This window comes from Pelophylax lessonae (assembly GCF_965119305.1).
Source record: "Pelophylax lessonae genome assembly, chromosome: 3".
NCBI classification, from domain to species: Eukaryota; Metazoa; Chordata; class Amphibia; order Anura; family Ranidae; genus Pelophylax; species Pelophylax lessonae.
The window spans coordinates 38,364,742-38,392,439 of record NC_138770.1 but is presented as its reverse complement, the minus strand read 5'-3'; the positions used below and the strand labels follow the sequence as shown (position 1 = coordinate 38,392,439).

The 27,698-nt window shown below is 44.8% G+C and overlaps 2 protein-coding genes across 2 annotated transcripts in view; both read right to left on the bottom strand.

The window, feature by feature from the left end:
• Positions 1-27,698, bottom strand: part of LOC309550283 (uncharacterized protein) — a 1,519,274-nt gene that overhangs the window by 81,947 nt on the left and 1,409,629 nt on the right. The window contains 5 exon segments of the mRNA XM_082250688.1: positions 12,276-12,482; positions 12,563-12,790; positions 12,880-12,977; positions 14,083-14,224; positions 22,516-22,685. Of these exon segments, the coding sequence (XP_082106814.1) occupies positions 12,276-12,482; positions 12,563-12,790; positions 12,880-12,977; positions 14,083-14,224; positions 22,516-22,685 (845 nt within the window).
• On the bottom strand, positions 3,283-4,972 carry LOC309550712 (uncharacterized protein). Its single transcript, XM_082251047.1, has one exon. The coding sequence runs from the start codon at positions 4,905-4,907 to the stop codon at positions 3,438-3,440; it is 1,470 nt and encodes a 489-aa protein (XP_082107173.1). The 5' UTR covers positions 4,908-4,972; the 3' UTR covers positions 3,283-3,437.

Here is a 27,698-nt window from a genome sequence, read left to right as displayed (position 1 = left end):
GCCTAGTCTTGATTTTTCCCCATCGAAATTTGTACTAATGAGATGAAAATCGGACGTGTTTTGATGGTCGACAAAAATTATATAGCCTGCACACCAGGATTTTTTTGGCCGAAAAGTCGGAGTTGGTTGTCGGAAGCACCATAATAACAAGCCAAAAATCGTTGGTCGTCGGACGAAAATTCCCAGCCGAATTTCGACTCGTGTGTACAGGGCTTTAGTTGTAAGCTATGCTTGGACCAAGTTATAATTAGAAAAGTTGCAAGGAACTGTTCGTAATTTATTCTGTATCATGTTGCACTAAGAAGAGTAAAAATTATCAACCTTTTCTAAAAGCCTGGTCTGAAGTTGTTCCTAAAGGGGTCTGTAATAGCACTAAGGGGTATGAAGTATACGGTACCACAATATAAGCAAGCTTCACTTTGTTGAAGAACAAGATCATTGCTAAGAGCAACCAAGTTAAGTAACAGGCTCCCAGTCAGATTTTTAGCAATAGCCCTTTACAGGCAGGGACTTGTAGTCCCCTTTGTTGTGTAGCAAAAAGGTAGTGAAACAGCATGAAACTTCTCCTCTGTGGCCACTGATCCCAGCACCACCTTTTCAGCCACTGCCAACCAACCTGGTTGCAGGTGTCTCTTTCACCAGCCCTCCTGGCTGCCTCTCTACACCAATCCAGTGACTGACTCTTCACCGACCTTCCTGGCTGCCTCTCTACACCAGTCCAGCCAAATGACTCTTCACCAGCCCATCTGGCTGACTCTCAGGATATCTCTAGGGAATGGCTGAAGACTTAATTAATCAGTCTCTTTCTCTGCAGCCTCGGTTGCACAGATGAATAAATAGGAAGCACTCTGAGGCCTCCTGTTCATTCACAAACGGAAGCATGGTAAACAGTTTGCTTTCACCACCTGCATGACTGTTCGACTCTGGCTCCTTCCTTGAGGAAGTGACTGGGTGGACAGCTGCAGCTGACTTCTTGGATATCTCCTCCGGTGCAGACACCTCCTCTGTGCAGCAAGATGCTTCCAAGGCTAAACTTACCATGCCCTTGGTTCTTCTAGGCACACATGAGAAGGCCGCAGCCAGCAGCTTTGGTCTTGTGAAGGGGGTAGCTGGTTACGATAAATGGTCAGCAGCAACACCATCCTTGCTAGCCTGGCTTGCTTCCAACAGCTCCGCACAAAACCCAGAAGCCAGATCGACCCGATAGGAAGCAGGCCGATGAGTGTCATTTCCAGGAATGGCTCCTGACTGTGGCTGTATGCTTTCAATAATGCTGTAGGCTTCTGGCAGTTCCCATAAATTAGGCACAGCCGCTCCATGCTCCCAATCATGCCCAATGCAAACCTGCTCTTGTGTACTAACTGGACCCCTTTATTGACTATGAGATCCGGCTTTCCGGTGCTCCGTTTTAGCGGCCCAGCAAAAGCTGGACTTCAAGAGATTGCCTGTGCTCTGCAGCCAAAGATGTGGATGTAAGTTGCCATCTTCCTACTCTCTCTTCACATGCTCCTTCCCAGTCCTGAACAGTGGACCTTCCTCTCGCTTATTCTCCTGGCTCCTTCCAGGCTCTAACCTGAGTCTCACTCTCTCTCTCATTGGTAGATCCCCCAGCTAAGCCTAGCTGGGATCTTAGCATTTTCACAAAAGACTCCTTGGCCTATCTGCCCAAGAAACAGAACCCCAGCAAAGGGGTCTCCTTTAGAAGGCTGAACCCTGGAACTCTCCCCAGGCTGCCAGGCATTTGTGAGCATTCCCTCCACCTACTGGGCACAACCGCCCCGGGGATTGGCTGGAGAGCCATAAACATCCAGGCTCCTTGTCCTGCTCTTCCCCTTACTATACTTTTGGAAATCTCCAGAAAAAAAAGGGGAAAGTAGAAGACCAGCAACCTGTGAGACATTGAACAGCCTCCAACCATAAACCCCTGCTTCTCTGCTTACAAAGAAGCTAAACTAAATTTTCCTAGCAACCTATCTGAACTATGAAGGTGCTACATATAGAACACACTCCTGTGCACTACATTCTATACTGGGCTGTATATTATATACTCCTGACCACTGCACTCTGTATAGTAAGCTGTATATGATATACTCCTGACCACTGCACTTTGTACACTGGGCTGTATATGATATACACCTGACCCCTGCACTTTGTACACTGGGCTGTATATGATGTACTCAAGACCACTGCACTCTATATCCTTGGCTGTATATGATATACTCCTGACCACTGCACTTTGTACACTGGGCTGTATATGATATACTCCAGACCACTGCACTCTGTATCCTGGGCTGTATGATATACTCCTGACCACTGCACTCTGTATCCTGGGCTGTATATGATATACCCCTGACCACTGCACTCAGTATCCTGGGCTGTATACGATATACTCCTGACCACTGCACTCGGTATCCTGAGCTGTATATGATATACTCCTGACCACTGCACTCTGTACACTGGGCTATATATGGTATACTCCTGATCACTGCACTCTGTACCCTGGGTTGTGTATGATATATTTCTGACCACTGCACTCTGTATCCTGGGTTGTATATGATATATTCCTTACCACAGCTTTCTGTACCCTGAGCTGTATATGATATACTCCCGACCACTGCACTCTGTATGGTAAGCTGTATATGATATACTCCCGACCACTGCACTCTGTATGGTAAGCTGTATATGATATACTCCTGACCACTGCACTCTGTATGGTAAGCTGTATATGATATACTCTTGACCACTGCACTCTGAGCCAATAATCACAGTCACAGTTCATTCAAAACAGATGACATGTAAAAGCTTTTAAAGCTTCACCTATGAGCAATTTTTGGGTAATGAAGTTTGTCATTGTTGCAGAGGCACATTTCTTTTTTTTTGTTTAATAAATGAACACAGTAATTTCCTATGATCCTCAGCTCCATCTAGTGGCTATAATGCGGTGTGATACTGAAATAGCTCCATCAAGAATAAATATTGCAACATCGCACTATCACCACTAGATGGAGCCAATTATGATAGAAGATCATGTATGAGATAAAATACATGGCTGGGCGAATGCTGGTAACATTGGTTCAACAATTTTTTAAAAAAGAGACCCCTAAATGTCTGGGAAATCTTACACCACAAAACGTACTCAGCCAATGAAAGGTAATGACTCCATTTTTATTTTTCTACTACTATCAATGTACATTACGGTGCAACACTTCATCCATGTCTTTGGTGATCTCTGATCTCCTTATGAAGTGTTTCTTACATGATGAAGATCAGCCAGGTGTATATCAGGGTGTGCTTCTTCCCCACATGAGAGCTGAGATGTCCAGCAACCTTCATATAGAAGACATTTCCCACACTCAAGGCACTAATACACCTCGAGGGTTGTGTGGGATCCCTGATGTACAAGAAGACAGGACTTCAGTGAGGAACATTTCCCTCACTCAGCACAGGAAAGTGGCTTCTCCCCCTGTGTGAGATCTCTGATGGGTAGAAAGATTGGACTTCTGTGAAAAACATTTCCCGCACTCACTGCAGGAAAATGGCTTATCCCCCGTGTGACATCTTTGATGTGTAACAAGATCTGATTTTTGTGCAAAACATTTCCCGCACTCAGAACAAGAATACGGCTTCTCCTCTGTGTGAGATCTCTGGTGTCTGTAAAGATTGAACTTCCTTGAAAAACATTTCCCGCACTCAGGACAGGAATAAGGTTTTTCTCCCGTATGGGATCTTTGATGTGTAACAAGATCTGATTTTTGTGCAAAACATATCCCACACTCGGAACAGGAATATGGCTTCTCCTCTGTGTGCAATCTCTGATGTCTGTAAAGATTGGACTTCTCTGAAAAACATTTCCCGCACTCAGGACAGCAATACGGCTTTTCACCTGTGTGAGACCTTTGATGTGAGACAAGTTTTGATACTTGTACAAAACATTTCCCGCACTCAGAACAGAAATATGTTTTTTCCGCTGTGTTTCCGCTTTGATGTGGGACAAGTTCTGATTTTTTTGCAAACTTAGGACAGGAATACGGTCTCTCGTCTGTGTGCAATTTCTGATGTGTGGATAAGGAGGACTTCTCTGAAAAACATTTCCCGCACTCAGGACACAAAAATGGCTTCTCATCCATATGAGATCTCTGATGTATGACAAGTTTTGATTTCTGTGCAAAACATTTCCCACACACAGGACAGGAATACGGCATCTCGCCTGTGTGCAGTCTCTGATGTCTATAAAGATGTGACTTGTCTGAAAAACAATTCCCACACTCAGGACAGGAGTACGGCTTTTCCCCTGTGTGAGATCTCTGATGTTTGACAAGATGTGATTTTTGTGCAAAACATTTCTCACACTCAGAACAGGAATACGGCTTCTCACCTGTGTGCAATCTTTGATGTTTGTAAATATTTGATTTATGTGAAAAACATTTCCCGCACTCTGGACAGGAATATCTTTTTCCCCCCGTGTGCAATCTTTGATGTGTGAGAAGTTGTGACTTTTTTACAAAACTTTTCCCACACTCAGGACAGGAATATGGCTTCCCACCTTTATGCAATCTCTGATGTTTGTAAAGATTGGTCTTATATGAAAAAAATTTCCCACACTCAGGACAGGAATACGGCTTCTCTCCTGTGTGTGATCTTTTATGCACATTAAGACGAGATTTAGAATGGAAACACTTCCCGCACTCAGGACAGGGAAACCTCTTATCCGTTGGAAGGACGGCACCGTCCCTCACAGTCTGAGGTTCCTCAGGAGAAGAGGAATACGATGGTCCATCTACACTGTGTGGTGCTGGATGGACATTTGAGGTAGCCGGGTTTTCTCCTGGACTATACTGTGTGATGTCCTCATCTTCTACTTTACAGTCTGGAGACAAAGTGAGACAATCCTCTGAGGTTTTCCTCATCTCCCGTCCATCTACTAAAATAGAAATACAAAGATTACTAGACAGGAGCAGATTGGTTCCCCTAAACCAGGACTCCGCCCACATCATGCAGCTTTGTCTCTGAGGATCTTACAATTCCACCCTCACGGTAACTAGTAAATGGGTCCTCTGATCTCCTACCAGTTCATTTCTTTATTTATGGACCTTAGTCAGAGAGTGAGGAAACAACGAGAACTGTCTTTTATAGGAGTGACAGTGATGAGGAGATTATAGGACGAGTGTCCCCTCCCCATGTATCACTCATTGCCATCTTCCCAACACAAGAAGTCCTGCACTTCCTTATTTAGTCCATGATTTAGTCATGAATAACAACGGGCCGAGACCCCCCAGAGGTCAGAGAGTGAGGATGGGGGGAGATGAAGACTGGACTGATCCTGAAGACCACCATCATTGGGTTATTGACTCCTCCCTTATTATCACTTTCCGTTTAAAGGATCCAAAGTTTGAGAATGTTATCACATTATTATTAAAGTGGAACTTTAGTTAGAAAATTAAGTCCTACTCGATCACATCGGGCGGGTACCTTTTGCAGGTATAGCTACAGTATGTAAAACATAAAAAATAAGTGCCTATACGGTTTGAAATCCAGTAATACACTGTCTTACTTTGCTCTGCGCATGCTTAGTTGCTTTTTCTTTTTTTTAGGCACTGTGCCAATTTTGTAGAGGCCAATCTGCTGACAGCCTAAAGGTTTTCCTGGTGCTCAGGAGCTCTGGACTATGGCAAAATGGCGGCCTCTAGCAAGAGGAAACAGGAACAATGCTGGAGGCAATTTACAGTCCACACTAACTTTGGTAGCATAACTAATAATGTGGAATATATCTTCCTTGCTAAAGAACCTTATTTTTAATCAAGTTGTTATGGGTTAAGTCCCTCTTTAACATGTAATAGTCTGTGCTCCAATCAAAACTTTAGATAAAACATGTACATCTGGTAGACAAAGGGTGTAAGAAAAAAAAGTCAGGACCAGGTAACACAGAACTCATTGTATAAGATACAAAGGTTGAGATTATATAGTATCAGGGCAATGTAATGCACAAGATAGTGTATATAGTGCAGGGGTCAGGAATATGTAATGTACAAGATAGTGTATATAGTGCAGAGGTCAGGAGTATGTAATGTACAAGATAGTGTATATAGTGCAGGGGTCAGGAGTATGTAATGTAAAAGATAGAGCAGGCCTCAAAATTTCCGCTCACCTGCCTGCATTAGGCAATAGGCAAGTAGAAATAGGCTGAGGGCGAGTGTGAAGCCTCTCCAGGGGGGGGGGGGGGGGGGAGCTGATGCAGCGCTTCGCACTCACCCTAAGCTGAGAAAATAAGTTCCTGTGCCCCGGAAAACCCATCAACTTGCTCCGCTCCTCCCCCTCCTCCAAGGGCCACTCCATCCTCCTGATCATCCCCAGCTCTCAGTGTGCAGACAATGCGGGTGACAGCCGGCTCGGGAGGTGCAGCTGTCCTAGAAGGAGGGGATCCATTACCCACACTGCTCTGTCCACTCCACCTCCAGCATGCCTGCAGCCTGCCCTGAGCTTCACACACAGCCCTTCTCCTCCCTCCCTGCCCGTGTGCTCCGTCTGTGTAGGGATGTAGGCGGGAAGATTAAAAAGAAGCACCCGACAGCCACATCGAAAACAAAGACTGCTAACTGAGCCAGTGAGCCCTTGGGGACCATTTGAAGTGAATGAGCACTCTCTTTCTGCCCCCTCTTTCGCTCTCCAATCCCCCTTCTCTTCCCCCTGCCTCTCTGACCCCCCTCTCTCTTTCTCCATGCCCCCTGCCCTTCTCTCTCCCTAACCCCCCCTCACCCCTCTCTCTCCCTGACCCCCTCTCTCTCTCTTCCCCCGCCCCCCCTCTCCCACCCCCCTCTCTCTTGCCTATAGTAGCCAATCATATTTTATCCCTATTTGATTTACCACTGTCAGAGCAATGAAATATGATTGCTGGTATTGATTAGTTTTATTTTTTTCCTTATTCAGTGTAATTATTAGCCAGGGGAATCAAGCCCACAGCCGTCTCATTGCAAGCCTGGTATTCTACACCTCCGTTAAGCCTGCTTAAGCTGAACACACTCTCCCTAACTTTTATCTCATCCACTGTGTGTAGGGTGAGATAGGAGTTAGTTAGGGAGGGAAAGTGTGTTCAGCTTAAGCGTGCTTGACGGTGGCATAGCTGGTTTGGATACCAATCTCACTGGTGAGGGGCAGCTCACCTGAGTTTTGTGGCACCTTGGTCACTGCACCATCACACTTTTTCAAGCACCTGCCTCTTGGGGTGGGCCTTTTGGCCAACACCAGAGGAATTTTTTATTCCTGGCCGGGGGGCCTGCCAAGGTTTTTCACTTTGGCACTACCCTGCACTTCTCCACTTCCCCTTTCCCCACTCTGTTTTTCTTTGTTGTGTGTCACGTTTGTCCCTTTTTTTGGTTGAGCACTTTGCACGACTTTGATGGCGTAGGTCCTCGGGCCTGCCCTGTAAGTCTTGGGAGGGGGTGGATATGGCCTTTTGGCTTAGTTCGCCCTCTCCCATGGGGTCTCCCTTCGGGGGAGCCCTACCTAGTACTCGGGGTGGGCTGTTTCGGCAGTCCCCCTGAAGAATGGGGTCCGCCCGGTTTCGGCTGGGTGGACCTAAGTGAGTACCTCAGTCCCTGTCAGGAGCTTCGCACCCCGGGGGATCAGGGTTAGGGCCCTTCCTCTTCGGAGGAGGGCCATGTGTGTACGCCTTGTGCACTTTTTGTGTGTCCACGTTTGCGTGTGTGCACTTTTTTATGCACCGGGTGTTAAGTCTTTTGAGTGTGTTTCACACACCACGGGCTTTAAGAAAAAAAAAAAAAAAAAAAAAAAAGCTGGTTTGGATACCAGGCTTGCAATTGCGAGGTTGTGGGTTCGTATCCCTTGGCCAGCAGGTGATTTATAAGTGGAATTCTATAATACATTGCTGGCAGGGATAGAGATTTTTGCTTTTTACAGTTTATTGAGATCAGATAGTGCAGTGTATACCACAAAGTTATATATATATATATATATATATATATATATATATATATATATATATATATATATATATATATATATATATATATACATATATATACACATACATACATACATACATACATATACACGCACTTCAGTTTATATCAGTTTATGTCAGGATTGCAAAAAAAAAAAAAAAAAACGGCGCGGGGTTCCCCCCCAGTGCATACCATGCACCACCGCACCAAAATTTAAAAAAAAAAAAAAAAAAAAAAAAAAAACGGTGTGGGGCTCCCCCTAAAATCTGTTCCAGACCCTTATCCGAGCACACAGCCTGGCTGGCCAGGATGGGGTGGGGGCAAGTGAGCACCCCCCCTCCTGAACCCTACCAGGCCACATGCTCTCAACATGTGGGGGTGCTTTGTGGCACCTTGCCCCCATGTTGATGGGGACAGGGGTCTCTTCCCCACAGCCGTGGGCTGTGGTGAAGAGACCCGTCCCCATCAGCATGGGGGCAAGGTGCTTTGGGGTGGGGGGGCAGAGTACCCCCCGGCCCCAAAGCACCCACCCCCCATGTTGAGGGCATGTGAGCCTGGTATGGTTCGGGAGGGGCATTCACTTACCCCCACCCCCATCCTGGCCAGCCAGGCTGTGTGCTCGGATAAGGCTCTGGTATGGATTTTAGGGGGAACCCCACGCCATTTTTTTTAAATTTTGGCCCGAGGGGCCTGGTCTGGACTGGGGGGGACCCCACGCCATTTTTTAAAATGTTTTATTTGTATTGCCAGGAAATGAAATTACATTTTTTCCTTTAGAAATGTCAGTATTGCTGCAGCAGGCTACTAACATCGCAAAAATGCACCACTTTACAGGCACATTAAGAGGGCCCCCCAGGCACGATATTTAAAGGAATTTTTCATTTTTATTGTTTCACTTAAAGCATTATTAAAATCACTTTTCCAGTAAAAACTATTGTTTTAAACATTTTTTTTGCATTGATTCATGTCCCCCAGGGCAGTACCCAGGTCCCCATACACTTTTTTGGGCCAATAACTTGCATTCAAGCCTTTAAAATTAGGGACTTTGATTTTTCATGTTCGTTTCCCATAGACTTTAATGGAGTGTGCATGTTCACTAGAACATTTCCCTGTTCGAGATGTTCTGGTGCGAACCGAACAGGGGGGTGTTCGGCTCATCACTAATCACCATGTGTAAATACATAAGGGGGGATATGAACACCATGTATAAATACATAATAGGGGATATGATCACCATGTATAAATATATAAGGGGGGATATGATCACCATGTATAAATACATAAGGGGAGATATGAACACCATGTATAAATACATAAGGGGGGATATGATCACCACATGTAAATACATAAGGGGGGATATGATCACCATGTATAAATACATAAGGGGAGATATGAACACCATGTATAAATACATAAGGGGGGATATGATCACCACATGTAAATACATAAGGGGGGATATGATCACCATGTATAAATACATAAGGGGGGATATGATCACCATGTATAAAATACATAAGAGGGGATATGATCACCATATATAAATACATAAGGGGGATATGATCACCATGTATAAATACATAAGGGGGGATATGATCACCACATGTAAATACATAAGGGGGGATATGATCACCATGTATAAATACATAAGGGGGGGGATATGATCTCCGTGTATAAATACATAAGGGGGATATGATCACCATGTATAAATACATAAGGGGGGATATGATCACCATGTATAAAATATATAAGGGGGGGTATGTTCGCCATGTATAAATACATAAGGGGGGATATGATGTCCATGTAAAAATATATAAGGGGGGTATGATCACCATGTATAAATACATAAGGGGGGATATTATCAACAGGTAAAAATAGAATAGTGGTCCATATAGTGAACTTGGTATAGATTTAATCACTTTCAGGTCATTATAGAGGACAAGGGGACGCTCTTTATGTCTGGAGGAAAAGACATTTATCTTATGACATTTATTAGTATTATTATTATTATACAGGATTTATATAGTGCCAACAGTTTGCGCAGTGCTTTACAGTGTGGGGGAAGAAAATACAGTTACAGTACAATTCAATACAGGAGGAATCAGAGGGCCCTGCTCGTTAGAGCTTACAATCTAGAAGGGAGGGTCAAGTGAAACAAAAGACAGTAACTGAGGGGGATGGGCAGATGGATAAAATGGGGGTAAATTTGTTAGGTGTGGGTAGGATAGGCTTCTCTAAAGAGGAGGGTTTTCAGAGATCGCCTAAAAGCTAATAGAGTAGGAGATAATCGGACAGATTGGGGTAAGGAGTTCCACAGGATTGGAGAGGCTCTGGTAAAGTCCTGGAGGCGAGCATGGGAGGAGGTGATGAGGGAGCTAGAGAGTAGGAGGTTTTGAGAGGAACAAAGAGAGCGATTGGGTTGGTATTTTGAGACTAGGCTAGTGATGTAGTTGGGGGCTAAGCTGTGGATTGCTTTGTAAGATGTTGTAAGTATTTTGAATTTAATTCGTTGGGTGAGTGGAAGCCAGTGGAGGGCTTGACAGAGAGGTGCGGCGAACACTGAGTGATTGGTAAAGATGAATGAGTCTGGCGGCAGCATTCATGATGGATTGAAGGGGGGATAGCCTGTGTAGAGGTAAGCCAATGAGAAGGGAATTGCAGTAGTCGAGGCGCGAGATGACCAGGGAGTGAACTAAGAGCTTTGTTGTGTCTTTGGTTAGAAAGGGGCATATTTTGGAGATGTTGCGGCGGCTGAGGCGGCAAGATTTGGACAGCGATTGGATGTGGGCCTTGAAGGAGAGTTCAGAGTCCAGGACAACACCTAGGACCTTGGCATGCGGGGATTGGCTGATAGTAATTCCATCAATATGGAGCACGATATGGGCTTGAGCACGATATGGCCATATGGTGGGACCAAACCCCCATTTTTATTTATGGACTCTCTTCAGATTTGGTAGTAATTTCTTTTGCATTTGCGCGCTATTCTTTTTTAATATACATGTCTTTTGGTTCATAGCTGCAGCAGCTTTGGAAATACATGGGTATGCTCCCCCAAATTTTTTGCCAATTCCATCAATATTGACAGAGAGATCAGGGGAAGGGGCACGTGGTGGAGGAAAAATGATTAGCTCGGTTTTGGATAGATTGAGTTTGAGGAAGTGGTGAGACATCCAGACTGATATATCAGATAGTAAATTAGTGATATGTGAGGAGACTGAGGGAGAGAGCTGAGGGGTGGATAAAAAGATTTGTGTATCGTCAGCATAGAAATGGTATTGGAAGCAATGGGAGGCTATCAGCTGACCCAGAGAGGAGGTGTAGATTGAAAATAGGAGGGGTCCAAGAACAGAGCCTTGGGGGACCCCAACAGAGAATGGAAGAGGAGAGGAGGAAGTAGAATTGTAAGTAACCCTAAAGGTGCGGTTGGATAAGTAGGAAGATAACCAGTGAAGAAGACAGTCACAGAGACCAAAGGCATGGAGTTTTTTGAGGAGGAGGGGATGGTCAACTGTATCAAAGGCAGCAGAAAGGTCCAGAAGTAGGAGTACAGAATAGTGTCCATTGGTTTTGGCCGTTAGTAGATCGTTTGTCAGTTTTAGGAGAGCAGTTTCAGTGGAGTGTTGAGGCCGAAATCCAGACTGAAGGAGATCAAGGAGGCTATTCTCGGCAAGGTGGTCGCCCAGTTGGTTGTAGACCAGACGTTCAAGGAGTTTGGATAAAAAGGGGAGCAAGGAAATAGGACATAGGTTGTTAAGATCGGTTGGGTCCAGTGAGGGCTTTTTAAGTATGGGGCTGACTAGTGCATGTTTTAGAGACAGTAGACAGAAGTGGCTAGGTCGGTACAGGACAGGGGTGCAATTTTGTCATAGAGGTGGTCGGTAGCAGACTAGAGAAGAAAATGGTTGAGATGGCGTAGGTTTAACTCTATTAAGATATCTTACTTATCTTATATGGAAAGGATTGTTAATGTGTAACAATATAATAGACTGATATCCTCCAGGCCTTGCCCTACTCTGGATGGGGTCAGGGAACGTATTTAGTGTTAATGACTCACCTGTGCTGATCTCTGTAGGAGTGTCCTCCTCTATAAATGTCCCCGTTATTCCATTCTCTTCCATAGACTGCTGATCATCCCTCACATACGTCTCTTCTTCTTCTGTTTTGACTTCAAATTCTATATCTACAGGATCTTCCCACTAAAAAAAGAAAATAAGAGAAAATATAATCTGTAAACTAGATGTTTTATAATTGTGACATCACCTAATTCCACACATCGCCTCCACGAATCCATGTTCTATCTAAATGATCTGTCCCACCAACCTTGTAACGATGAGGGATGGTGTGATCTTCCTGTGTGGAATCCCGGGAATACAGAGGACGGGGATATCTCTCTGGTGGGTTCTTGGTATTAGGTGGCTCCATCATATCCTTGTGTCCTTCTGAAGTCTCCTCCATCACTCCATTCTCCTCATCCTCCTCTTTATACGCTTCTTTAACATCAATATAATCATCCCCGAGGTTTCCACTCTGAACATATAATAGTATAGTAATTGTATGAAACATGCTTTTATATAAGTTATAACTATTAAGAATTGTTCCTCATCTACCTGATGATGGTGAGGGATGGTGTGACCTTCCTGTGTGGAATCCCGGGAATACAGAGGACGGGGACATCTCTCTGGTGGGTTTCTGTATCTGGATGGCTCCACCATGTTTTCTTGGTACAGATCTTTGTGTTCTTTTAGAATCTCTGACCCCTCCATCACCCCATCCTCATCATCCTCCTCTTTTATCTTTTCTTTAATATCAACTTTAGAATCTCTCAGGTTTCCACTCTGAATATATAATGAAAATGACATCAATGGTAACAATGCAGATAATGTACAGATCCTAATGATACTATCAGTGATTGTTCCTCATCTACCTGATGATGGTGAGGGATGGTGTGACCTTCCTGTGTGGAATCCCGGGAATACAGAGGACGGGGACATCTCTCTGGTGGGTTCCCATTACTGGATCCATCTGTAGGAAACACACACACTGACTGAATACATTGTTTCTATGTGTTTATCAGATGATGGGGGATCTAGGTGGATCCTCCGTACTGCTCTCTCCTTTACAATAACCACTTGCCTACTGTGCACTTAAACACCCTTCCCATCCAGGCCAATTTTCAGCTTTCAGTGCTGTCACACTTTGACTGACAATTGCGCGGTCATGCTACACTATACCCATATGAAATTTTTATCATTTTTTTTCACACAAATAGAGCTTTCTTTTGGTGGTATGTAATCACCTCTGGGTTTTTTATTTTTTACAAAAAAAAAAGAATAAAGACAGAAAATTTTGAAAAAAAAAAAATGGGCACTGAGCAATGGGCACCTGGCACTGATGGGCACTGAGAGGTGGCACTGAGAGGTGGCACTGCGAGGCGGCACTGACAGGTGGCACTGATGGGCACTGATAGGCGGCACTGATGGGCACTGGCGGATGGCACTGATGGACAATGACGGGTGGCACTGCTCAGCACTGATGAGCACTGATGGGCAGCACCATCAGTGCCCACACTCAGTGCCCATAGTGCTGCCAGTCAGTGCTCATCAGTGCCTAGATGAGCAGGCACTGATGGGCACTGACTAGCAGAACTATGGGCACTGATTGTGGGCATTGATGGGGGGCACTGATGGCGGGCACTGATGGGGGGGCAATTTGTGTATTTTTTTACCTTTAGTAATCAGGGCACTGGTGATCAGTGCCCTGATTACATTGCTGTTTGTCCCCGGCGGCTGACGGCTCCCCCTCCTTCCTCACACTGCAGGCTCTGTGTGAGGAAGGAGCGCCGGCGATGAGAGATGATCTCATATGTTTACATATGAGATCATCTCTCATTGGACGGCTTGATCACGTGGTGAATGGCCGCTGTGATTGGCCATTCACCACGATCTGTGATCGGCTGTGTCCAAGGGACACGGCCGACACAGATTCTCCCCGATGCGCGCTCGCGGGAGCGCGCGGGGAGAGCCTTTCTGGGAGGCCGTTTAAAAACGGCCTCCCGAAAATTCAAGTCCGCGCTGCAGCCGTATATAGGCTGTAGCGCGGATGTGAGGTAGATAAAGTCTCCTCTTACCCGGTGATGTGAGGGGCGGCTGATTCTCCATCATGACGTCCTTGTAGAGATCCTTGTGTCCTTCTAAATACTCCCACTCCTCCATGGAGAAATAGACAGTGACATCCTGACACCTTATAGGAACCTGACACACACAATGATACAGTCACCATCCAGACACATCCCTTGTCTGTTACTGGATAATGTCCCAGAATTCCCAGCACTGCTCACCTCTCCTCAATGATCTCTCTGGTGCCTTCTAGAATCTTCTTTTTTCTGTATTCTATCAGGGAGGGAGGTGGAGGCAATGCGATGGTCATAGGATCTCCAGACTTCATAGGAGGAAAACTCTCTATTAAAACACGAACAGTGAAATCAAATGTTATTCCCAGAATCCTCTTAACCTCTCTGGTCAGGACTCTGTTATTTTAAAATACAGCCCCCCCCCCCCCCCAATTATGTAAGTTAAAATCTTGCTGCAGACATTCTGGAGTCATTACACAAAACGCAGGATCAACACTTGAGGATGCCAAGGGTTCCCACATCCTAAACGCATCAGAAAAAAAGACATAGGAGGCAGACGGAGGGTTATTGGGAGCAGCTGTGAGGTCAGTGTGATGTCTGAGGATGGGTTGACTCTGAAAAGAGACTGATAGATGATAGATTGATGAGGTGAAAAGGTGACACCTCTCCAAAATTAAGAGAATGTTCCGTACCTATAAGTGGGGAAATGTTCTGACCCCAAAGGAGTTAATCTAGGTTTCCACACTATATATGTGTGTATCATCATCTGCTGGAGATAAAAGACGTCACAGTGACTATGGAGGAAGAGGACGGACATGACGGGGGGGGGGGTTACTGGGTGTAAATAGAAAATAAGATCTTATTACCTCCTCTGCTGCAACTTCCAGCAATGTCTTCTCTCTACTTCCTCCCGACTCACCTCTCACCTGGAACTTCCTATTTATACCTGACATCACTTCCTGTCATCCATAGAGGCTTCCTGTCTAGGTATAAGTGAGATCACCACCTTGTGGAGCTCAGAGGAACTGCAGCCCTGAGAAACGTCTCATAGTGTGAACACGGCCTTGTGCTGTGTGTGTATACACTGTATATCCTTATAGATGGGTCATCTCCACTCCCACCAAGGGGGATAGAAATATATTACTGCCTAGTCCAGCCTTTCTGTCAGGCTTCTTCCAAAGGTTTCTAGCTGTTACCAGGTGAACTAAAGAGATTGCAAAGGCTTCTGCATTTTCTTTAACAAAATAACAAGCATGTTATGCTTACCTGCTATGTGTAATGGTTTTGTGCAGATTGGCCCCCAAATTTCTTCTTCTGGGGTCCCACACCGACACTCTATGCTCGTTCTCTTCTCCAAGTTTCCCCATAGCAAGCCACTTGCTAAGGAGCACTCGTGCAGGCTTGATCTCAACTTCGTCTATAGACCCACACAGTGCTGGTTGCCCATGGCCCCCACTCCCTTCTCACTGTATTCTGACAGCAGCAAGAACCCTTATGTGCTCAGAGATTGCTTATCTCAACTCGAGAGAGACTTTATACAATTCAAAGAACATCTTCAAAGACAACTAAGTGACAAAGATGTACAAACCCGATTCCATAAAAGCTGGGACACTGTACAAATGTGAATAAAAACAGAATGTGGAAGTTTCAAATTTCAATATTTTATTGAGAATACAACATAGATGACATATCAAATGTTTAAACTGAGAAAATGTATCATTTTAAGGGAAAAATAAGTTGATTTTAAAATTCATGGCATCAACACATCTCAAAAAAGTTGGGACAAGGCCATGTTTATCACTGTGTGGCATCCCCTCTTCTTTTTATAACAGTCTGCAAACATCTGGGGACTGAGGAGACAAGTTGCTCAAGTTTAGGAATAGGAATGTTGTCCCATTTTTTGTCCAATACAGGCTTCTAGTTGCTCAACTGTTTTAGGTCTTCTTTGTCGCATCTTCCTCTTTATGATGTGCCAAATGTTTTCTATGGGTGAAAGGTCTGGACTGCAGGTTGGCCATTTCAGTGCCCGGATCCTTCCTCTACGCAGCCATGATGTTGTAATTGATGCAGTATGTGGTCTGGCATTGTCATGTTGGAAAATGCAAGGTCTTCCCTGAAAGAGACGACGTCTGGATGGGGCATATGTTGTTCTAGAACTTGGATATACCTTTCAGCATTGATGGTGCTTTTCCAGATGTGTAAGCTGCCCATGCCACATGCACTCATGCAACCCCATACCATCAGAGATGCAGGCTTCTGAACTGAGCGCTAATAACAACTTGGGTTGTCCTTGTCCTCTTTAGTCCGGATGACATAGCGTCCCAGTTTTCCAAAAAGATTCGTCTGACCACAGAACAGTTTTCCACTTTGCCACAGTCCATTTTAAGTGAGCCTTGGCCCAGAGAAAACGCCTGCGCTTCTGGATCATGTTTAGATTTGGCTTCTTTTTTGGCCTATAGAGTTTTAGCCGGCAACGGCGAATGGCACGGTGGATTGGGTTCACCGACAATGTTTTCTGGAAGTATTCCTGAGCCCATGTTGTGATTTCCATTACAGTAGCATTCCTGTATGTGATGCAGTGCCGTCTAAGGGCCCGAAGATCACCGCCATCCAGTATGGTTTTCCGGCCTTGACCCTTACGCACAGAGATTGTTCCAGATTCTCTAGATCTTTGGATGATATTATGCCCTGTAGATGATGATAACTTCAAACTCTTTGCAATTTTTCTCTGAGAAACTCCTTTCTGATATTGCTCCACTATTTTTCGCCGCAGCATTGGGGGAATTGGTGATCCTCTGCACATCTTGACTTCTGAGAGACACTGCCACTCTGAGAGGCTCTTTTTATACCCAATCATGTTGACAATTGACCTAATAAGTTGCAAATTGGTCCTCCAGCTGTTCCTTATATGTACATTTACCTTTCCCGGCCTCTTATTGCTACCTGTCCCAACTTTTTTGGAATGTGTAGCTCTCATGAAATCCAAAATGAGCCAATATTTGGCATGACATTTTAAAATGTCTCACTTTCAACATTTGATATGTTATCTATATTATATTGTGAATTAAATATAAGTTTATTAGAATTGTAAATTAGTCCATTCCTTTTTTACTCACAATTTGTACAGTGTCCCAACTTTTTTGGAATTGGGTTTGTAAATGAGGGAAGAGTTGAAAACACTCAAATCTAAACAAAGATCTATCCTAGAAGAAACTGGATCTACAATACAACAGCTACAGCAACAAAACACCCAACTGAGGGAAGAAACAATGACACTAAAATCACAAAAGAAGATCAACTACCAGGAAAGAGATTTAAAGTCTATGGTCTGTACAGACAAAGTGCCCATCAACAGACAGACTTGTGAGACTCATCAACTCCCAATTTAACAAATTAACAAGGCAAACACCAGCAATAGCCAAGACAAAGCTAATATTATGGAAACCACAAACAGACAGCCATCAAACCACAGGAACAAACTTCTAAAATTGTTTTAATAATAGACTCATATGGGAAATACCCTAACACTAAACGGTTCTTCCCAGGAACAAAAGTCACCAAAATCCTCTGTTCAACAATTGAACAGGCAACAGGAGTCATCAACAATCCATATTTCCCTAACCCCAAACATATTATCCACTCAACATCCAGGCACAAACAACATCTAGGAACAACAGAAAGTTATCACAGACAAACTTTTACAACTAACAGAGACTGCACAACACAAATTTCCACAGTCCAAAGTAATTCTGTCCTCCGTTCTTCCAAGGAGGGACATATCAAACAACATAATCCAGAAAACTAACACACAGCTGGCAGACAAAACCAGGTTAAAGTCTTCTATTCACTTGGCACAACACCATTCTATAATGCTCCAACACCTCTATGACAACAAACATCTACATATAGCACTGTCCCCGTAGGGCTTGCTGTGTGTTGACTTCTTGGGTCTCCCTCTGATTACCTGCAGACAGTCATTGAGGACATTTCACACATCCATCCTTACTCCCGTTTGCTCATTACTCAATAAACAGTCCAGGGGATTTGGTTTTATATTTATTGTAGAACTTGGAGGGTTGAAGGGAATAGTTGGATACTCCAACCTTAACTATTCACAGTAGATAAGGACAACTTTCACATGGCCTCACCGGGTTATTTGACACACTGCTTTAACCATACTGCCACTTGTATGGAAGAATTAGGTCATTTTGCTCTCTATTGCAGTGGACTTAAAGCAACTACATTATCTTCAGGATACCCTCTAGCTTCCCTTGACTGACACTCGTCCACTGGCAAAAGGGATGGCCCTCTCAAAACAGACCCCACAACACAGATCTGTACTCACTGTAGGCAGAATCAGATCCTCTCCAGTGTCTCCCTCCCAGTCAGCTCTGCAGGACCTCTGGGTTCAGCTACTCTCTGATTCTCGGGCCCTCAGGTTGACCACCTGAGGCCACATGGCAGCTTCTACAGAGGAGGGGCAGCCGCCCCCTCCCTCTGGGACCTTGCTCTCGAGCTAAAAGACCCCCAAGCACATATGCCCTTGGCATTTATACAGTCACCCAGCATGCACCAATGCACTTTCCTCTGCCAATCACCAGGGCTGTAACAAATGCCTGTGCACTCACTTGTCAGGTTTCCTCCCACTGCCCAATATGCCTGCATATTGGAACAGTGTGAAACATTTCAGACAAGCTGAGCTGCACCTGAGCACCATTAGCAGACCTCACTAATGGATCCTGATCTCTGGTAGGCAGACAGCAACATAAATTTACCCGGCAATCTCTCTGGTAAGCAGAAAGATCCAAAAACGATACTCTCTCACTAGCACCTACCTAGGAGGGTGCCACATCCACAAATAAGGGGTCAGTCTCCTGGGCAAGAGAATTCAAAGACATTGTTCTTGAGAGAACTCTCAGACGTGGACAGACACAATTAAAAGTCATGGACCTGGCACAAAACATTCTCAGACAGATACAATTTCAAGTATAAGAATACCCCAAACCTCACCACTAATCCAATACAACAACAATACAACCAACCTAAAAACAGGGCCACGGAGATGGCAAGAATGGAGGAAACCACCCGCCCCAAGATGGACACCGAGACCACCATAAAGCAGAGAAATGGAGGAGATAAGAACCCTCCCTGGCACATTATGCAATAAACCAATGTGACTGAGCTCAAAAAGCACAAAAGACAATGACAACCACCCATAACCTGGTTTGTCCCAGGAAATGTAACCATTACAAGGTATACAAACACAAAATTACTTCTTTAATAATCAGTAGCTGGAAAATTCAGAGTCTAAGGCTTCAGCCTTCGGAAAATTCAGGGTCTAAGGCTTCAGCCTTCGGATCTACTGTAAATGATCCAGACTTCCAACAAAGACTACGTGAGACAGACATACAAATCCTCCTGGAAACATGGACCTGGGCACAGGATGAACCATTAGTACCTATTGGCTATAGGGAATACTCTGTCCCCACACAAAAGGATAAAAACATCAAACAGGGTCAGTGTTCAGGAGGAATACTAGTCTGGTATAAGGAGGAGCTACAGGAGAACATCAATGCAATCAAAAAGGTGAGAGCCAGATCTAGATAAAAATAAGCAGCTCTACCCTTGCCTCTAAGTCTGATATCTACCTATGTGCAGCATACATTGCCCCACCAGAGTCCCCATATTTCAAACCAGACACCTATGAGGTCCTACAAAGTGAGGTCATCCACTTCCAATCCCTGGGACAAGTGCTCATCTTTGGAGACCTCAAAGCTAGGACAGGAAGGGAAAAGGACTATATAAATTCTGATGGCAACACGCACATACTGGACTTGGCAAATTACTGTCTTGAGTTGATACAGATACAAAGAAACAGCTATGGCAGTACAATCAACAAAAATGGAAGAAAATTGCTGAATCTGTGCTGCAGTCTGGGGCTTTACATCCTCAACAGCCGCACCAAAGGAGACTCGCTGGGAAGATATACGTTAAACCCCCACATAGGCAGCAGTGTGCTAGACTATGCCATCACAGATATGAACACTACATTCAATAATGCCTTTACAGTCACCCCACAAACATACCTGTCAGACCACAACCAACTACTGCTATATATATATATTTTTTTGTTTTATAAATTCTTTTACTGCTATATATTAAATCTTCAAATAAACCATCTCCAAAACTTTACCGGGCTTCTCTCTGAAACCTGCCAACATCATTTAAATGGTCCAAACAATCCATCACACAAGACATGGAGAGGTAACTGACAGACCCGACATCAAAAAACATCTTGAAAAACTTTCAAAACAACCCCTATGAGCTAAGCCCACGAGATGTGAACCAGGCAGCAAAGGATTTCCATAAAATACTACACACCATTGCAGAAACAGCCCAGCTGAGAAAAGTCAACTGCAAGAAACCATTAAACAAACAATCCAATAAATGGTTCGACAAAGAATGCAAAACGTTAAGTAACATCTTACGGACAGTTTCCAATAACAAAAACAGAGACCCTGATAACACCGACCTAAGGATAGCCCATGGCACCCTACAGAAAAAAATACAAACAAACCCTTAAAAAGAAAAAGCAAAACCTAATCTCTAACAACCTGCAAGTTAGAAGAGGCACTTCAGGAAAACTCTTTCTGGGAAATATGGAAGAATGTTGGCTCAGCACCCATGAAAGACAACCTCCACATCTAAAATGGCGACATCATGGCTCAACTACTTTAAGAACCTCTACAGAGATATTCCAGAAGTAGAGCTAACTGCAGAACAAACATACATCATCAAAAGACTAAATGATATGGAGGAACAAATTAACGGACTTCCAAAACCCCCTAGATGTACCAATAACACTAGCAGAAATAATGGAGAAAATACAACACCTGCAATCTAAAAAAGCCAGTAGGATGGATAGAATCCTGCGAGAAATGATTAAATACGGCTCCCCAGGTGTACATGCTGCAATATGTAAAGTGTTCAATCTAGTCCTGAGTGCTGTTCACTACCCTAAAGTATGGAACCAAGGCCTCATAACACCCATCCATAGGAGTGGAGACCCATTAGGATCCAGCCAACTGCAGAGGGATATGTGTCAGCAGCACTCTAGGGATACTCTTTAACAGTATCCTCAACAAATGGATCTTCAACTTCCTGATACAACGCAACGTCATCAGCAGAAGTCAGGCAGAATTGATGCCAATTCATCGCACCACAGACCACATCTACACCCTGCACAGTCTCATCAAGAACCCTGTCCACAATACAAGACATTGGAAGATATTTGCCTGTTTTGTGAACTTTACGAAGGCCTTTTACTCAGTGTGACACCCAGGCCTGTTCCTCAAACTATTGGAGAAGGGGATAGGAGGGAAAACATATGATGTCATCAAGAGTTCATATACCGAGAACAGCTGCAGCATAAAGGTGAACGGGAAAAGAACAGAACACTTCTGGCAGGCCCAAGGAGACAGACAGGGCTGCAGCCTAAAGCCTCGTACACACGCGTCGAAAATCGGCAGGGAATTTTCATCCGATGACCGATCTGCCGATTTTTGGCTTGTTAGTATGATGCTTCCGACAACTGACTCCGAATTTTCGGCCGAAAAAAATCTGGTGTGCAGGCTATAAAATTTTTGTTGGCCGTCAACACAACGGTTGATTTTCGTGCAGTCAGTACAGATTTCGACAGGGAAAAATCTGATGTGCAATTCTGGGCATGCTCAGTGAAAAAAGAACACAAAGAAAGCAAACCAACACATGACATCACTTCTGAAGTAGAATATTGTCGGGCGAGAAAATTTGTGTGCAGTCTAGGCACATTCCAACCAACAAAGCACCACTCTGGACAAAAGACGGACGATCGGTCGGCCGATAATCGTTGCGTGTGTACTAGGCTTTAGTCCAACTCTCTTGAACATCTACATCAATGAATTGGCATCAGCTCTAAAATCCTCCCCAGCATCAGGACTGACTCTGCATGACACTGAGGTGAAGTTCCTGCTTTATGCCGATGACCTCCTACTTCTGTCACCAACAGAGAAATGCCTACAAAACAGCCTGGAAGTGCTGGAGAAATACAGTGCCACATAGGCACTACCTATCAACTCAAAGAAAACAAAAATCATTGTCTTCCAAAGGAGGAGCAAAAAACAATCAAAGAACCCTTCCTTTTTATTAAACAACTGCACACTTGATGAAACTAACAGCTACACTCACTTCTTAGCCCAGAAATGAACCAATCAGGAAGTTTCAAGCCAGCCATATAGACACTAAAAGACAAGGCATGCAGAGCCTTCTATGTAATCAGGAGACAACTGTACCACCTAAAACCACCAGTGAGAGTGTGACTCAGAATCTTTAATAGCATCATCACCCCAATCCTTCTTTACGCCAGTGAAGTTTTGAGAGCCAGTTACCTACCCAGACCAATCCAAATGGGACTCCAATCCAACAGAAATAATTTATCTGGAATTCTGCAAGCACCTCCTCCAAGTCCATGGGAGCACCTTCAACGTGCTTGCCGGTCTGAGTTAGGCAGATTTTCCTTACTTCTTGCAATACAGAAAAGGGCGCTGTCATTCTGGAATCATCTACAAAACAGCATACCACCATAAGGCCCTACTGACCAATAAGGACCAGTCCAAGCCTTGTGGCCTTCAACAAATAATCCACGCCTTGACTATCCCAAACCCCCAACAACTCAGCCTGACAAAATCACAAAAAAAATAACCCATAATGAATTATTCTAAAAAAAAAAATATGTTGGAAAGTGGAGAAAAGAAATAACAAACTCCAAGAAACTAACTGTTTACCAGTCACTGCAGAGAGACTACAAACTGGCCCCATACCTGGAGGTGCTACAAGGCCCCAAAGACAGACAGACCCTGAGCCTGTAAAGACTGAGCACCCACAGCCTGGAAATCTAATTAGGATGGCACATACAGACCTACAAGCCCAGGGAATAAAGACTGTGCCAGCAATGTGACCGGGGGGTCCTGGAGAATGAGGACCACTTCCTGCTACAGTTCCCCAAGTACTTATCAGTGAGAGACGCTCACTCTCTGCTCTTATCCCGGACTTCAATTCTATAGAAGAGAAGAGGAAACTTCAAAATCTAATGGGAGAAGAAGAGCCAATGGTGAAAATAGCTGCACATTATGTGACAACATGTCAAAGACTGAGAGGGACATAAAAATCTGAGGACTTCAAAATCATTTACATGGACTCACCCCCATTCCCCGTAATTGTACCCGTTATTCTTCCTCCCCCTTCCCATACAAACTCAACTGCTTTGGCAATGCTAACATGTATTTGGTTCTGCCAATAAAGCTTATTTGAATTTGAGAGAGAGAGAATGAGGGAGAGAATGAGAGGGAGAGAAAACAAGAGAATGAGAGAGAGAGAATAAGAGAGTGAGAGAGATAGGGAGAGTGAGGGAGAACCAGGGAGAGAATGAGAGAGAGAGAGAGAGAGAGAGAGAGAGAGAATAAAAGAAAAAGAGAGTATGAGAGGAGAGAGAGAGAACAAGAGCGAGAATGAGAGAGAACAAGAGCGAGAATGAGAGAGAAAGAGTTTGAGAGCGAGAAAATGAGAGAGCGAATGACAGACAGAGTGCGAGAGAGAATGAGAGAGAGCGAATGAAAGAGAAAGAGACTATGAGAAAGAGAGAATGAGAGAGAGGATGGTAGAGAACGAGGGAGAGAATGAGAAAGCAAGAGAGAACAAGACTGAGAGGGACATGAAAAACTGAGGACTTAAAAATCCTTTACATGGACCCACATCCCATTTCCCTTTATATTACCCATTACCCCCCCTCCCAAACTCAACTGCTTTGGCAATGCTAAAATGTATTTGGTCCTGCAAATAAAGCCTATTTGAATTGAATTGTATGAAAGAGAGAGAGAGAGAGAGAGAGAGAGTGAAAGAGAGGGAGCATAAGAGAGAAAGAGTATAGGGAAATGAGAGAAAGAGAGAATAGGAGACAGAGTACAAGAGAGAACGAGAGAGAGAGAGAAAGAAAGAGAAAGCGAGTATGAGAGAATGATAATGAGAGTGAAAGAGTATTAGAGAGAGAGAGAGAACAAGGGATAAAGGGAGAGAGAGAGAGGGAGAGAATGAGAGAGAGAATGATGGAGAGAGAATGAGACAATAAGAGAGCGAATGGGGGAGAGAATGAGAGAGAGAGAGAGAGAGCGATAGAATAAGAGAGCGAGAACGAGGAAGGGAATAAGAGAGAGAATGAGAGAGCGAGAACGAGGGAGAGAATGAGAGACAGAGAGAGAGAGAAAGAGGGAGAGAATAAGATAGAGAACGAGAGAAAAAAAAAGTATGAGAGAAGAGAGAGGGAATGAGACAGAAAGAGTATGAGAGAGAGAGGGAGAATAAGAGAGTATGGGAGAATGAGAGAGATAGAATGGGAGACAGAGTACAAGAGAGAATGAGAGAGAGAAAGAGAGAATGAGAGAGAGATAATGAGAGTGAAAGAGAGTATATAGAGAACAAGGGCGAGAAAGAGAGAGAGAGAAAAGGAGAGAATGAGAGAGAGAACGAGGAAGGGAATAAAAGAGAGAATGAGAGAGCGAGAATGAGAGAGAGAGAGGAGGGAGAGAATGAGAGAGAGCGAGAACGAGGGAGAGAATGAGAGAGAATAAACGAGAACGAGGGTGAGAATGAGAGAATAAGAGCAAGAATGAGAGAGAGAGAACAAGAGAGAGAGAAAACGAGGGAGAGAATGAGAGAGAGAACGAGGGAGAGAATGAGAGAGAGAGAGAATGAGAGAGAGAGAGAACGAGGGAGAGAATGAGAGAGAGAGAGAACGAGGGAGAGAATGAGAGAACGAGGAGAGAGAGAGAGAGAGAGAGAGAGAGAATGACGGATAGAATGAGAGATAGAGAGAACGAGGAGAGAATGAGAGAGATAATGAAAGAGAGGGAACGAGGGAGAGAATAAAAGAGAAAGAGAGAGAGAGAGAGAGAGAATGAGGGATAGAATAAGAAAGATAGAGAGAAAAAGGGAGCAAATAAGAGAGAGAGAAGGGAAAAGAGGAGGAGGAGAAGGGGAAGGAAACGAGGGGAGGGGGGAGAGGAGTAGAGAGAGAAAGGTGGAGAAGGGGGGGGAGGTGCAGAGCAAAAAGGGGTGGGGGGAAGGCTCCCTCAATAATTATGCCCCCCCCCCCCCCCATTGAGGCTCATCTCCCCCAGGGCTGTGACAGCTAGCAGCTATTGGTTTTAAAACTCCCGTCCAGCTGCCCACAAAACTCCTCTCACCGCATAGTGCATTACATTGAGGTGACTGGAGTGTGGGCCGTGTTGGGTGGACACAAATGGGAGGTTGAGTTTCGGATTGGACGCTCTCACTGTGTTACTATGCTAGGCTGCCAGTGGCTGTGCAGGGCTGGAGCTAGAGGGATATAGCTAATAAAATTCATATTAGCTGATGAAGAAAACACTTCGGCAGCTACACACAGACTCCGCATCCTGCTCCTCCAGGTCTTGTTTTCTGTCACCAGTCTGCCACTGCCCTTGGGAGGCCCGGGCCCCTTGGGATGCCTAGGCCCCCTACATGTGTGTGGGCTGTCCCCCCTGATGGCGGCCCTACCCGTTATGACTCCAGTAGGCAGTGAAGAAAGGTCCATATCCTGGCAGTGGCTCGGCAACACGGTCCTCTCACTCTTGCAGTCTCCCCCACATGGTATTTGCTTGGTAGTTTTTCAGCAGCTCAGTCTCTCTCTCTCTGGAGGGAACTGTACCACACATTCCTCTCACCAACTTCCTCCAGAACACTGCACTGTGCTTGTGAATCTTTGCCCAGGCAAATCTTACTCCCTCCTCCTTTAAAGCAGGGTGTATTTCAGGCCCCCTGGACTTCAGTGAACAGTCCATTCCTTGGGACTACATGTTCCATAATGCCTCTTAAGTCTCTTCTGATTGGCTGCTTGTTCTGCTTAGTTGGAGGGGGATGAGCAAGCAGCGATTAGACCAACTGCTGACAGGAGGAGGGGGGGAGCAGGTTGTGACCACACAGACAACCTGCAGCTGCGCCTCTCCCGTCATAGCACAGCCAACCAGAGACCCATAGTGGCCTGTGCAGTGGTGGGAGAGCACCCAGCTACACTGATATGAAAGGGAGGCTGCACAGGACCCTGTGCCTAGGAGTGACCCATGATAATACTTCTATGGTGGGCTCAAGGGGCAGCTGCTTTGGGCCCCACACAAATGATTGGGCCTGGGGCAGCTGCCCCTTTTGCCCCGCCTTAAAGACAACTCTGGTTATCTCTGAAACGCTGGTCTGCTCCTGGTTGCTATGGAAGACAGACTGCTAGGGAGGAAGCCCAAATGGTGCCCCCTTGCTACCAGAGGATACCTCGGCCTTTCCAGGTACTCGACTCGACTGGTTGTCTGTGACTCTGCGACTTGACTTGGTTGCCCTTAGCAACAACCTTGTTCGTCATCAAAATGCAGCTTGCTTATGCTGTGGTACCATATACTTCATAACCCTCAGTGCTATTACAGGTCCAGGTTCTTTGTATGCAACATCCCCATTATGCACCCTTTTAGGAACGACTTCAGACCAGGCTTTAAGAAAAGGTTGATCATTGTTACAGGCATACCTTACAATTAGGTTAGGGTCCCTGTATGGTAGCAAATCTGTTATCGGTGGCATAGTCCATGACTGGTGGCAAGCCAGGATTCTCGGTATAGTTACTCTAGTTCTGTGAACAGAATCAGCAGCAGTGTCTCAGCACACCAGTGCACAAGGGAATCTTCCAACTTCTCAGGTCTCAGCCTTTCCCCAACTTATAGTATATCATAGGTGGGCCGGCTAAAACCCAAAAAGCCCGCAAACCGGTAACCACTAAGTAACCCTTACCCTACCTAACTCATTTAACAGGGTTCAACCGTCTTACATGTATGTAGCGCTAGCCCCTAAGGGCCGCCAGATTTTTGGGTCCCCCTTCACATGCACAGCCAGCCAACATGAATTTTCCAGCATTCACTCAGTAACCAAGAACCAGTCCAGAGAGTTTTGTTTTTGGTTTATTAGGGGATGAATTTGGACAGGAATGGGAAGATATGGGATGCCCAGACCTGTAACTTGAGTACAAACTGAGGACTTGAAACTGTCTCTGGCTACCAAAAATCACAAAGCTGCTCCTTAGATTCTCTGTGCAAGATGTGTAGGGTAGCTGTACTGGCTTTGAAAAAGCTCTAAGCAGTCCCTTGGTACAGATCTAGCTGGTATTGTTCGGCCTGAGCATAAGCTCGGCCCAAACATCACCTGTTGAGTTTGCTGGGTGCTCGTTGGGATGATTTGCTGCCGAGCACCCCACAATGCACTGCACATTTCACAGTGCATTCTAGAGCACTAATTGGATAAAGCCTTGCACCTGACCTCACTGTGGTGCAAAATTTTGTTATTCCCATCCAATGGCTGCCAAAGAGACACCAGAGTGTATCCAAAAAATCTCTAATCTTGTTCTGAGTGCACTAAATTGTGGCCTCATCATACAGTCTGCCTTCCCAAGTCATTGTTTACAAAAAAAAAAGCTTGCAATGCAATGAAAATCAGTTTAAATGTCTTTTTTCTTTCTTTATAAATGCCAG